Genomic DNA, 13,906 nt, shown 5'->3' on the forward strand with positions numbered 1-13,906 from the left:
CACCGCCACCGCCACCAAACCGCGTCCTCGCCACCCCTCCTACCTGTCTGGATGAGTATTTCTTCTTTATATCTTTGTTTGCTGGACTTCCATGCAGTTTGATTTTCTGGAACTTCTGGTTGTTTCTAGTTTTGAGGTAGTTGTACTCCTTCTTAGTTGTGGAGGGAGAACTAGTGTGTCTGTCTACGCCTCCATCTTGGCCAGAAGTGTGTCTTTATTTTTATCCATCTCAAAATATTTTCTAATTTCTCTTGTGATTTCGTCTTTGACTCTGGTTATTTAGGAGTGTAGTGTTTAATTCCCACGTATTTGTGAATATGTTTATTTTTAAAGTTTGGAATCAACTCAGAGACTGATCATTGAAGACTTATCAGCAACGACAAAATAGGATATAAATGTCTCAGAAAAAGTAAAAGGTAAAAGAAAAGGTACAGCTGACAGAAATGGATAAATTTAAGTATGTGAATGTATTACTTGAATTAGCAATTTAAACATTCATCTTCATGGAGCCTCTAAATTAGCTGATCCTTTAGTTGTCGGAGAGATAAAATAATCCTAGAACTAGAACTATGAGTATTTTGATGACTTCTTAAAGAGAAATAATACTGGAAATTTGTTAGATGTTGTCTCTCCCTACCATATGCCTGGTTTTGTTTTGGTAAGCTTATTTTGTTGATTTGACATTTCTTATTTTTTCCAGACTGAGGCAGCCAAATTAGTTCCAATGGGTTTCACCACTGCAACTGAGTTCCACCAAAGGCGATCAGAGATCATACAGATTACAACTGGCTCCAAAGAGCTCGACAAACTACTACAAGGTGCAGTGCAGTAATTCCTTACTCTGTGTTGTGAACTGCAGTTAGCAAAGCACCCAGGTCATAGAACAAAACTAAAGTATTTGGGTAGGATTTACGTGTTAGATGTGATTAAGAGATAAGAGGTATCCACATTGATGAAGTAAGACTGCTGCAGGGTGGAACATGACTATTAAAATACTAAAGTTATCTGTCAGTTAAATAATTTAATCTCCGTTTAATATTGCATTCAGAGAGTAAGTGCCCTCTGCCTAGAGAAATAATTTTAACATTCTAATCTAACATAAGGTTGAAAATCTGATAACTGATTAAAACATTCTGTGTTTGAATACTACATTGTAGTATACACTAATCTTCAGGATTTTATGGAGAGTTCTGGTTTTTGAACTTTTGAAAGTATTACCTCCTAAGTTAGGTTTGATTCTTGTTGCTTCCCCAATATTTAATCATTTTAGTTTTCTTTTTTAGGATATAAAATAGGATGCGTTCAGGAATCACACTTAAATTTGAGTGTTAGCTCTTCTTCCTATGCCTCTGTACCCTCTTTCGAATGAACTCCAAGAACATTTCTATGATTATTGTTTCTAAACATTTGTACTGTGCTAACAGGTGTTAGTTATTGCTCTTTTAGGAGGAATTGAGACTGGATCCATCACAGAGATGTTTGGAGAATTCCGAACTGGGAAGACCCAGATCTGCCATACATTAGCTGTAACATGCCAGGTGAGCTGTTGGGCCTTTAATCAAATCAGCAAGAATGAGTTGATGTCCACTGCTTTCAAGCACTGTTGGGGTGGACATCAAAGGTACTTTCTCTCTCGTCAAGAATCTTAATGTGCTAGTTAAAAAGAGATTACTACTGCAAAATTATCCCATGCCATAGAAACTTTTAGATCATTGATTTCAAATACTTTCTTACCATCCACTAGGCCTCCCCTGGCTTTATTTTTCCTTCTTCACTCTTCTAGATTTTATGATTCATCATTAAAGTCATTCCTTTACAGATACCTTCAGATTTACATTCCATACTTGCAGAGATGCTGATCTCAATGAACCCTGTTTTTTTAATACCTATACCATAAAGCTGATTGGCTTCACTTTAAAGATGACAGACTTTAGGTTAACATTCAGCAACGCTTGACAGATCTACTGATGTTTTCCATTTGGACATACTTTCTCCCACTCAGTAAAACAACTTTATCATTTCTTCTTCAACCTTAATGATCCTCTATAACACTATTCTCAGCCAATGACCTAACCTGCTTTTCATATCTCAAATCTATAAATTCACCTATATTTATACCCACTTTTTCTTATCTTGGGTTACAATGGAGAAAGTTCTTTTCCCCTCAAAGGCCCGTCGTACCAGTGTAACCTGGTTACTGTCTTCCGCCACCTTCTCAAGGACTTTAGTCCTATTGTCTGCTCCACCTCTGTTTAAGATCATCCTCATTGTTATAGAAACAGAGCTAGTACTGTATCTCCATTAAGAAAGACCTTCCACTGGACTCCTTCAGTTTCTTCTTTCTTTACTTATGTTCCCATTCACAGACACATTTGAAAACAGACACGTGAGTTAATTGTTTAAGATCATATTATATTTTAAGTACTTGTAGATAAAGGACTCAGACCAGACTTCAGAGCCAATGCTCTTAGAAGAGTAGAAATTAACTGGCTTGTTCTCCACTGTATTGCTAATGCCTAAATCAGCGCTTGATAAGCAGTAAATACTTGACTGGATGGATATGATAGTATATCCTAAGGCATACCTGATACATTATAAAATAAATGGTATTTAAGAAAGAAAGGAGGAGTAGTTCACCCTAGAGGAACCAGGTAATACTTTATGGAGAAAAGAGATTGACCAGACTCCTGAAAAATCCCAAATTTGAGCAGGTAAAAAAATTTTTTTAAACATTTAACTATAGTGAATAGTATGAATAGAAGTACAAGGGGCAGGGAGACATAATATATTGAGGAGAAGACAATAAATAAACACCATTTGCCTCATTCAGGTTTTATTTAGATAAGTTGTGGGAGATAAACCTTAAAAGGATACATCAGGGTCATATTTTAGAAGGTCTTGATTGCAGTGTAGTAAGCTTACACTTGATTCTGTAAAGAGTAGGGAATATTCAGTGTTTTTAACTAAAGCATAACATGAGCTTTATATTCAGAAATATTCTGGTAGCAGACTATTGTATGAATGGAAAGGAGAGGCATGAGCTGAGGAGGATATTTGATATATGATTATTACAAGCATTAGCTGGTCAGGACTAAACTAAGAAAGTGTCACTGAAGGGATAGAGACGATGTAAAGGGCAGCACTTAATGGTTGACAATAAAAAGTACCCCTCGCCAAGCAGTGTATTATTTGGTAAACTAGGACTTGGGAGCGACCATTTTTAATGGAAAGATGAGTTCAAGTTCAGAGATCGTGGGTTTGAGGTGATGAGACAACCAAATAAAAATTTCCAGCAGTATTTAGAGATGTAGAACTAAGTCCTATATAGAGAGGTAACATTAGAATCTCTGAAAATGAAAGATCTCAGAGAGAAGGATATAGAAGAGAAGGTGAAGAAACATTTTACTGTTAATGTAACTTCAGGCAGCATTTTTGGGAAACCTTTTACCCTCTTTAAATGGGGTCCCAACATTCCCTGGCTTTTAAGGGAATACTGCTGTGAATGGCGGGCCCACAGAGTACCCTGGAAGCTGGTCCATTCCCATGGTCCAACTCTTCTGTTATAATCTTTTGGGGCTTTATTACAGTTTTGGGTATTTGAAGAAAATGGCATTATTTTAATTTCAATAGCACATACTCACTTCACCCAGGGACACAACTTATCGATGGAGTTCAAGAACAACTGGAATGAAATCTGCTTCCTTATATATAGTACTTCTATCCTAGTGTGAGTTCTTATCCTCTCAACAAAATAATAATCTTGGAACTTATTCATAAATTTAGATATCAAATATAAATTTTATATTTTTTCCTTTTAAATTTATTGGAGTGTCACTAGTTAAAAATATTATACAGGTTTCAGGTAACTCCTGCGGCGCACCTGAAGCCAAGCTGTATTGACTTTGTCTTTCCCTTGGCTCCTTCAGCTGCGAAGAGAGGGGGGGTCTGCTGCATGGGCAACAGCAGACCCTCCATATCACCCTGCCCAGGCTCTGTAGCTTCATCGCAAGATGTCGATTCAACACGGGAGGAGACAGATACCGTGTCACTCCCGAGTCGGACTGCACAGCCATTCTCGGCGGTGCAGATAGACTCTTAAGAAGCTACACCATCGTCTCTCGAGACGGACGGCTGCCGACGACGATCAGGTGCACAGTTGCACAGCACATCATCTATATCCACTGTATTGTTTACCACAGCAAATAAAGTCTCCTTTCATCACCATTTATCCCCTCTGTTCCCTCCTCCGCCTCCCCGCACCTCTTAAATTTTCTTTCGTTTTTTTTTCCCTTATAAAACAAGTTATGAACTGTCCTTCATAATTTATTCTGTATTTTAAATAGCACTTTATCAAAAGATGTTTATTACATTGATGGTTCGATCTTCCAGTCAGGGCACATCAGAGAAGGAAAACTCTGACTCCAAAAAACCTCCGCTGCCTTGCGGCATACCTCTTCAGGGGAAAGGCTAAGGGAGTAAACCCCGACAGAAAATCCGGAGCCGGAGTCCCTGAGGCGGTTTGACGTTGTAGTCAACACCGGCAACTCCTGCGGCGCACCTGAAGCCAAGCTGTATTGACTCCGTCTTTCCCTTGGACCCTTCAGCTGCGAAGAGAGGGGGGGTCTGCTGCATGGGCAACAGCAGACCCTCCATATCACCCTGCCCAGGCTCTGTAGCTTCAGCTTCACTGGAGAGAACACTCCAGCGTCATCGTAAGATGTCGATTCAACACGGGAGGAGACAGATACCGTGTCACTCCCGAGTCGGACTGCACAGCCATTCTCGGCGGTGCAGATAGACTCTTAAGAAGCTACACCATCGTCTCTCGAGACAGACGGCTGCCGACGACGACGACGACATTGATGTAATGCTGTGCTATAGTTAAAGATGATATGTGTTATAAAAATACAATTTTGTTAGGACCCTGTGTCTTGCATAGGATTCACATTTAGTTAAAACACATATGTATACAGAGACTAATGTAATGAGGCTGATTTTTCTCAAGTTACCCAAGAAAAGCTGCCTCCTTATTTTTCTCATGTTACAGATACTTTCTTTATTAGTCACCACTTGAACACGGAAGTGGTGAATGCTGTTTCTTAACATAAGAAAATATTCCGGGTCTTTATCAATAAAAGTTTATCTAACAGCAAGAGGCCTAACTTGATAGTCTCTCGTTTTTTTCACTTTCCCTTTTTCATTCGTCTTAATTGTGTTTCTTTTCTGAGTTGCTCTACTTATCTTTTCATTGCAGACCAAAACGTCACCATGTCTTATGAGTCAGCCAAGTTATCAAGGAGACCTAACCATTGTCAGCTCTCCTCATAAATAATTCTGCAGAGGAAAGAGTTACAGGGCTAGGAAAACTTTATTAACCGAGAATCATTGAGAAGAAGAATGGTAGTATAATAGTAAGTTGTGGAGACTATAGCTTACTGCCTGAGGACAATTAGAAAATTGTTAACTAAAGGGAAATAGTACTGTTTAAATTATTATCCTCGTATGGGTCATTTGAAATCATAGAAGTTTAAATAGAAGTGTTTTCCTCGTGTTCTGACAGGGATTTATGTAGAATAAATATTTAGAGTATAGTACATAGTACTTATAGTTACCCAGGCAACTTGGCATGTCACTGATGCTCTTAAGTTTTACAGACTGTTTTCTGTCCTGGGAATATTTATTTAGTAGTCAGATAATGCCTGTCAACAGTAAACTGAAGCAAGATTCTCAAACATATCCTCTCTAAAAATAACTGAACATTCACAGGTGGGTAAGTATCTTTTTACAGAGAAAAACAATGTTAACTCATTAATAATAGAAATGATTACAGCCCTGGCCAGGTTGCTTCATTGGTTAGAGCATTGTCCTGATAGGTCAGGGTTGCAGGTTCAGTTCCCAGTCAGAGCACATACAAGAATCAACCAATGAATGCATAAATAAATAGGACAAATTGATATTTCTTTCTCCCCCTTCCTCCTTTCCTCTCAACCCCCTCTCCCTTCCTCCCTCTCTCTCTAAAATCAATAAAAAAAAAAATTTTTTAAAGAAATATATTTCACCAGCCTAGAAGCTACAACCAGAGGTATAGAGAGGATGTTAGATTACTTATTAAATCTAAACATTACCTGCTCTCATTTGTTCATATTTCTCAACTTAATGAAGTCAAGCCCCATTATATGTTAGATCTCTTTTTTTTCTTTTAATAAAAGACATTTTTAATGTTTTTTAACTCCTCACCCACATACATATTTTTATTGATTTTATAGAGGAAGGGAGAGAGAAAGAGAAACAGTGATTGGTTGCCTCTTGTATGCACCATGAGAGGGTATCAAACTCACAACCTTTTGGTGTATTAGATGACTCTTCAACCAACTGAGCCACCTGGCCAGGGCTAGATCTCTATCTTACGGTGAGGTTATAAAAAGTTGAGAGCCACAATTAGGTTACAAAAATATGAGCAGGTCATGTTTGTTCAAAGTATTAGTGTAACTTTAAGATTCTGAAAAGACAATTTAACTTAACCACCAATTTTAAATCCACATGTCCTTTGACAAAAAATGTCTTTCAGACCTTTCCACATATGGTCAAGGACAAATGTACAAGAAATTTGCACAACAGAATTATAAAATGGTGAAAGTTTGAGACAACCTGCATCACTAAAAAATAACTAAGCAGTTATTTAAAAAGCTAACTTGATGGTATCCCAGTCCAGTATGACAAGGTGGCTACGGTGGCACAGGGAGAGCAAGGTGGAGGAAACCAAATGGACTGGAATGCAGAGATGTGGTCCATCCTCTTGAGACTGGACCAACAATGCACTGGGACCCTGTCCATGCCTCTTGCTGTCAGCCTGCCTACCTATATCCAGTGACCTATGGCCTCCCTTCTTCCCTTCTACCTAGCTGCAAAAGAAACCCCTCTCATATCAGCACTAAAGATACCAGAAAGTGAGAGAAGGGGGAAAACCTCATTCATTTTAATTCCTCATTCATCTTAGCCCCCTGAGTGTCAAGATTTTCTCCTCCCCACAAAACCGAGGCAGCTTCTGTTTTTTTGTCCTCTTGGCCAGCAGTTCCAAATCTTTCCTTTGTCAAAACCCTCCTGTTGTATTCATACCCTTTGCTCCTTCCCTGGATTCCTATAATTTGAAAGATTTTGTCTGCTAAACTGCCAAATGATAACAAGCATTTTTCCCTTTCCAAATTAACAAAGCCTTCTGTAACTGAATGTATGCTATAGTCGGTGTCCTAGAGGTAGAGAGTATCATAAGTCTTCAAAGTGCTTTCTGTCTGTCAGGCTCTGTGCTAAACATTGTATATAAATTTCATCTTCAAAACAATCCCTGAAGGTGGGTTTTATCTCCATTTTACAGAAAAGGAAACAGAATATTCTCAGGGACACATAGTAAGTGTCAGAACCACGTATAATAAAAGTGCTTAAGTGACGATACATAGAAAATAGCCTGGAATATTACTTCTTGGAGATGAGAGTAGTGAAGAGGGCTTTCAATTACTATACTTATATATTTGAATATTTAATACAAGCATATAGTACTTTTGTAATTTTGAAAAAATGTTTTTGCTCAGAACTAAAAGAAAATTTGGTGCTGCCAAGTCCCTAATGTAAAATGTCCTAAGGCAGTGATTCTCAACCTTCCTAATGCCGCGACCCTTTAATACAGCTCCTCATGTTGTGGTGACCCCCAACCATAAAATTATTTTCGTTGCTACTTCATAACTAATTTTGCTACTGTTATGAATCGTAATGTAAATATCTAATACGCAGGATGTATTTTCATTGTTACAAATTGAACATAATTAAAGCATAGTGATTAATCACAAAAACAATATGTAATTGTATATGTGTTTTCCGATGGTCTTAGGTGAGCCCTGTGAAAGGTTCGTTCGACCTCCAAAGGGGTCACGACTCACAGTTTGAGAACCTCTGTCCTAAGGGATTTTCCTCAGAATTTAAAGGTGAATTATGGCTCCACAGTAGATTTCTAGTGTGAAAACTACCCTTTAGCATTATTCACCTAAAACCTGTGGAACTCAAAGGTATCTGGCATGGGCTGGGTAGCCTAAAGCAGAGATTTCCTTGAGTAGTTCATGAGACAATTTTCGTAGCATTTCTTCCTTTTTTTTTTTTTTTAACTCTATTATTTACTTTTCCTTTTCTCCATTCTTAACATCTGTGTGTACTAGTAGAGCAGACATCTTTTTTCTTGCTCATACATTAAACTTCATAGGAATGCCCCTGGGGCACTGCCAAGCTCCTTTGGTAATCTGCCGAAATGAACTCTGCTCTATAAAATGAAATGTAAGTGTGGTTTGGATGTGCTAAAATTAATTGAGTATTGTCAGGCTCTCTTACTTATTAAAGTGAAGGCAAATGACCTTCCAAATGTGTGTACTTTTGAGAGGATTGGTCTCTCTTTTGCTGGTATGCCGTCATAGAATTTTATCATCTGTTTTATGCTGTATATTTCCAAGCAGTCCAACTCTGGCAAGACTTTTAGCCTCATATGCTATGGAACACAACAAGCTACATGTCTACTACTAGCTGTATTTCTCTCAGAAGGGAATGCCCTTCCTCCTACCTCTTGATTGTCACTTGGATGTGTTTTTTCCCTTTGCCTTATTGGAGATGGGGAAATTTATAGAATCATGGGTAAGTTGGTCAGTTATGTCAGAAGTACAATGTTCATTCCTGCTGTTCTTTTTGTTCTTTCTAGCTTCCCATTGACCGAGGTGGAGGTGAAGGCAAGGCCATGTACATTGACACTGAGGGTACCTTTAGGCCAGAACGACTGCTAGCAGTGGCTGAAAGGTAGGTTACTGGATTAGATGAAGTATGGCTGTACTGTCATTGTCATTATTGCCTGACTGAAGAGTGTCTACTTGTTACTTCATATTCCAATGTTGTATGTATATAGTACAGGAAAGCTTTCTTTAGTCAGGAATCTATGAGTTACTGCCCAACTGGATAAAAAAACAAGATCCAACTATATGCTATTTTCCAGAGAAACACTTTAGATTCAAACACACAAATACTGTAGGTTGAAAGTAAAAGGTTGGGAAAAGATCTGCATGCAAATAGTAACCATTAGAGAATTCTAGTGGTTACATTAATGTCAGACAAAATAGACTCTTAAGACATAAAACAATATTACTAGGACAAAGAAGAACATTTTATAATTATAAGGTCAGTTCAGCGGGAAAGTATAACTATTATAAACATATACACATCTAATAACAGCCCCAACATCTGTGAAACAATAACTGACATAATTGAAGTATGAAATAGACAAATCAACCATAAATAAATAAATATCTCACTATCAATAATGGACAGACAGATGCCTCAATAAAGGAGAACTACCAAAAACCTACGACTCACATCATATTAATGGTGAAAGTCTGAATGCTTTCTCCTTAAGATCAGAAACAAGGCAAGGTTGTCCACTCTCACTACTTATATTCCATATTGTACTAAAGTTCTTTGCCAGTGCAGTCAAGCAAGAACATAAAAGACACCCAGATTGGAATGGAAGACATAAAACACTTTATTCACCAGTGACATGATCTTGTATGTAGAAAGTCCTAAAGAATCTACACATGCATAAAGAAACTAGAACTAAATTAATTCAGCAAAGTGGTAGGCTATAATGTCAGTATTTCTATATACTAGCAATGAACAGTTTAAAAATTAAGAGAACAGTCCCATTCACTGCAGCATCAAAAATAACATTTAGTAATTTAACAGACATGCAAGACTGGTACACTGAAAACTACAAAACATTACTGAGAAATTAAACATCTGCATAAGCAGAGAAACATTCCACATTCATGGATTGGAAGATGCAATACTATTAAAATGGTGGTTCTCCCTCAAATTGATCTATGGATTCAACACAATCCCTATTGAAATTCTAGCAAGCTTTTTTTGCAGAAATTGACAAACTGATAATAAAATTTATATGGAAATATCAGGGACCCAGAATAGCCAAAACATTATTAAGGGAAAAAATTAGAGGTCTTAATTAGTCTTTTCAATTTGAAACTTCATATAAAGCAACAATAATCAAAACTCTGACTCCAAAAAACCTCCGCTGCCTTGCGGCATACCTCTTCAGGGGAAAGGCTAAGGGAGTAAACCCCGACAGAAAATCCGGAGCCGGAGTCCCTAAGGCGGTTTGACATTGTAGTCAACACCGGCAACTCCTGCGGCGCACCTGAAGCCAAGCTGTATTGACTCCGTCTTTCCCTTGGACCCTTCAGCTGCGAAGAGAGGGGGGGTCTGCTGCATGGGCAACAGCAGACCCTCCATATCACCCTGCCCAGGCTCTGTAGCTTCAGCTTCACTGGAGAGGACACTCCAGCGTCATCGCAAGATGTCGATTCAACACAGGAGGAGACAGATACCGTGTCACTCCCGAGTCGGACTGCACAGCCATTCTCGGCGGTGCAGATAGACACTTAAGAAGCTACACCATCGTCTCTCGAGACGGACGGCTGCCAACGATGGTTCTGGCATAAGGATAGACATGTGGATCGACGGAACAGAATTGAGAGTACAGAAATAAACCCTCTCATTTATAGTTACTTCATTTTTTGACAAAGATACCGAGGCAATTTAATGGGGAAAATAATAGTTTGTTTGTTTTTTTCTTGATAAGTGGCTAATGTAGTTGAATATCTACATGCAAAAAGATATATTTAGAACCTTTACACCCTACATAAAAATGGACAGTAGTCTGATGATTCCTCAAAAAGTTAAACATAGAATTACATTATGATCCAGCAATTTCAATTCTGGTTATCTACTCAAAAGAATGAAAGCAGGGACACAAACAGATACTTGTATACCAGTGTTCATAGTGGCATTATTCACAAAAGGTGGAAGCAATCCAAGTATCCATGAACAGATGAATGGATTAAAAAATGGATTATACACATACAATAGAATATTATTCAATCTTAAAAGGGAAGGAAATTCTCACACATGCTACAGCATGGATGGACCTTGAAAATATGTTAAATGAAAGAAATCAGTTGCCATAAGGACAAATATTGTATGATTCCTCTTATATGAGGTATTTTTAAAGATGATATTCCTAAACATAAGAGCTAAAACTATAACACCTTTAGGGAGAAAAAAAGAAAGAAAAATCTGATAAGGATCTAGTATCCAGAATATATGAATAACTTTTACAACCAGAAAATAAAATGACAACCTAATTTTAAAAATAGGCCAAGATTTGTAAAGACATTTCTCCAAAGAAGATATGCAAATGGCTAATAAGCACATGGACAGATAAACAAATTTACCATATGGCCTAGTGGTTTTACTCTGGCATGTACCCAAGAGATGTGAAAATGTGTCCATACAGAGACTTCTATGTGGATGTTTATAGTATTGTTATAATGTCCAAAATTTGATAACAATCCATTGTCTATTAACTGGTGAATGAATATATAAAATTTCATTCATTATATAGTATTTCCGTTATATATGAAATACTATTCAACCATAAAAAGGAATGAAGTACCAATACATGTTACAACATGGAGGAACCTCAAAAACATACTAAATGACAGAAGCTAAATATACTGTATATGATTCCATTTATGTGAAATTTCCAAAAGGGGAAAACCTATAAGGATAGTAGGTGGCCTGGGGCTGGGAGTAGGAATAGAAGTAACTGCAAATAGATGAGATCTTTTTGGGGTGATGGAAATGTTCTAAAATTGGATTGTGATGGTAGTTGCACAGCTCTGCAAATATACTAAAATGTCATTGCATATTGAGATGTGAGACTTAAAAGTTGGAACATGCCTAGCTAAATTGAGAATTTTCTCCTCTAGTTTTACAATTATAACTAAATTCTCTTCCCCTGTTAACAATTTGAGGAATCCAAGCCATGAAGTGTATATCATTGAGACATAGCATTAGATGGGAACAATAATTGTAGCTCTTTGCTTCTGTCATGAAAAAAGAATTATTCTCTTGCAACCTGATCTTCATTTTCTAAAGATGTGTGTATTAAACTGTATTTTCCTTCCCAAAGTTATTTTTGGTGTTCTCGTACAGAAATTGCACTTCTAATTTTTAACTACACTATTTTAGTAGTTGAAGAGTTCTCTTTTGGATAGTCATTAATTTTGTAGCCCTAGCTAGTGTGGTTCAGTGGATTGAGCACACTGGCCTACAAACCAAAGGGTCGCTGGTTCGATTCCCAGTCAGGGCATATGCCTGGGTTGCAAGCCAGGTCCCCAATAGGGGGCGTGCGAGACACAATCACACAGTGATGCTTCTCTTTCTTTCTCCCTCCCCCCCTTCCCCTCTCTAACAATAAAAAATAAATAAATTTTAAAGAATATTTTATTTATTTTTAGAGGGGAAGAGAGGGAGATAAACATCAATGTGTAGTTAGCTCCTGCACACCCCCAACAGGGGACCTGGCCCACAACCTAGGCATGTGCCCTGACTGGGAATTGAACCTGCAACCCTTTGGTTCTCAGGCTGGCACTCAATCCACTGAGCCACACCAGCCAGGGCAAAATGTTGTTTTTTAAAAAAGATTTTGTCCAGTAACATAATTTGATGTTCACATAGGAGAGATGAGATAGTAGAATGTTGGCTGTGAGGACAGGGACATTGTGTTTTTGTTTGATTTTTTTATCCTCACTTGAAGAGGTGATTATTGATTTTTTAGTTTTTTAAGATTTTATTTATTTTTAGAGAGGGGTGGGGGGAGAAAAACATCAATGTGGAAAACATCGATTGGCCACCTCTTGGACGCACCCCAACAGGGGGCCGAACCCGCAACCCAGGCATGTGCCCTGACCAGGATCGAACCAGTGACCTTTCACTCTTGTGGAATGATGCTCCAGGGCAGGGACTTTGTTTTGATCACTCACAGTATCCTCTAAACAGCATATTCAGAATGAATTAATATTTATTAAGTAGGGCCATGTTTATGACTATTTTCCCAACTAAAAGAAAAATATTTTGAAATAGAAATTTCATTAATTCACTGTAATCATTTCTACCTGTAATCTAATTTGTTTGTGTACATTGCATTTAAATTTATATTTCTGAGAAAGTTACAGAGACTACTTAAGCTAATACCAAATTTCCCTTCACAACAGAACAACCCTCCCTGATGAATTTTTGCCATGCCCTGGTGAAGAATATTAATACACCTTTAGATTACTATAGCTCAGGGTTCTCAGAATGTGGTCCTCAGTACAGCTGTATTACTATCATCTGGGAACTTCTTTGAAATGCAAATTATCCGATTCCACACCAGATCTGCTGAATCAGAAACAGAGACTTTGGGGATAGGGTCCAACAATCTGTTTTAACAACCTCTCCAGATAATCAAACTGTTTGCTGAAATTTGAGAACCACAGTCACAATTGCTATCTACAGTGTCACCAGGTTTTTTGAAAGTTCTTTTAAATACTATGAAAGAGAGAATAAGAGTACCCCCTTGAGGTGATAGATATAGCAATTTTTCAAACTTACTTCTATGTTAAGAATTGCCTGACCCCTGGCTGGTGTGGCACAGTGGATTGAGCTCTGGCCTGTGAACCAAAAGGTTGCTGGTTCGATTCCTGCTCAGGACACATGCCTGAGTTAAAAGCCAGGTCCCCAGCTGGGGGCATGCGAGAGGCAACAGAGGGTGATGTCTTTTTCTCCCTCCCTTCCCCTCTCCTAAAAATAAATAAAATCTTTATAAAAGAATCACCTGAGGTATTTGTTAAATATACAAATTAATGTGTGTCTTCTCTGAAAATTGTGATTTATTAAGTCTGTTTTAGACCCAAGGATTTTTATTTTTATTTTAAGTATATTTTATTGATTTTGCTATTACAGTTGTCCCAATTTTTCCCCCTTT

At 37.9% G+C, this 13,906-nt stretch overlaps 1 protein-coding gene across 1 annotated transcript in view; it reads left to right on the forward strand.

Annotated features, from left to right (window-relative positions):
• Nucleotides 1–13,906, forward strand: part of RAD51 (RAD51 recombinase) — a 35,678-nt gene that overhangs the window by 12,603 nt on the left and 9,169 nt on the right. The window contains exons 4-6 of the mRNA XM_090270423.1: nucleotides 701–818; nucleotides 1,447–1,538; nucleotides 8,735–8,829. Coding sequence (XP_090126549.1) covers nucleotides 701–818; nucleotides 1,447–1,538; nucleotides 8,735–8,829 — 305 coding nt within the window. The remainder of the gene's footprint in view (nucleotides 1–700; nucleotides 819–1,446; nucleotides 1,539–8,734; nucleotides 8,830–13,906) is intronic.

The sequence above is a fragment of the Furipterus horrens genome, unplaced genomic scaffold, assembly GCF_987537825.1.
Source record: "Furipterus horrens unplaced genomic scaffold, mFurHor1.1.pri manual_scaffold_3, whole genome shotgun sequence".
Lineage (NCBI taxonomy): Eukaryota > Metazoa > Chordata > Mammalia > Chiroptera > Furipteridae > Furipterus > Furipterus horrens.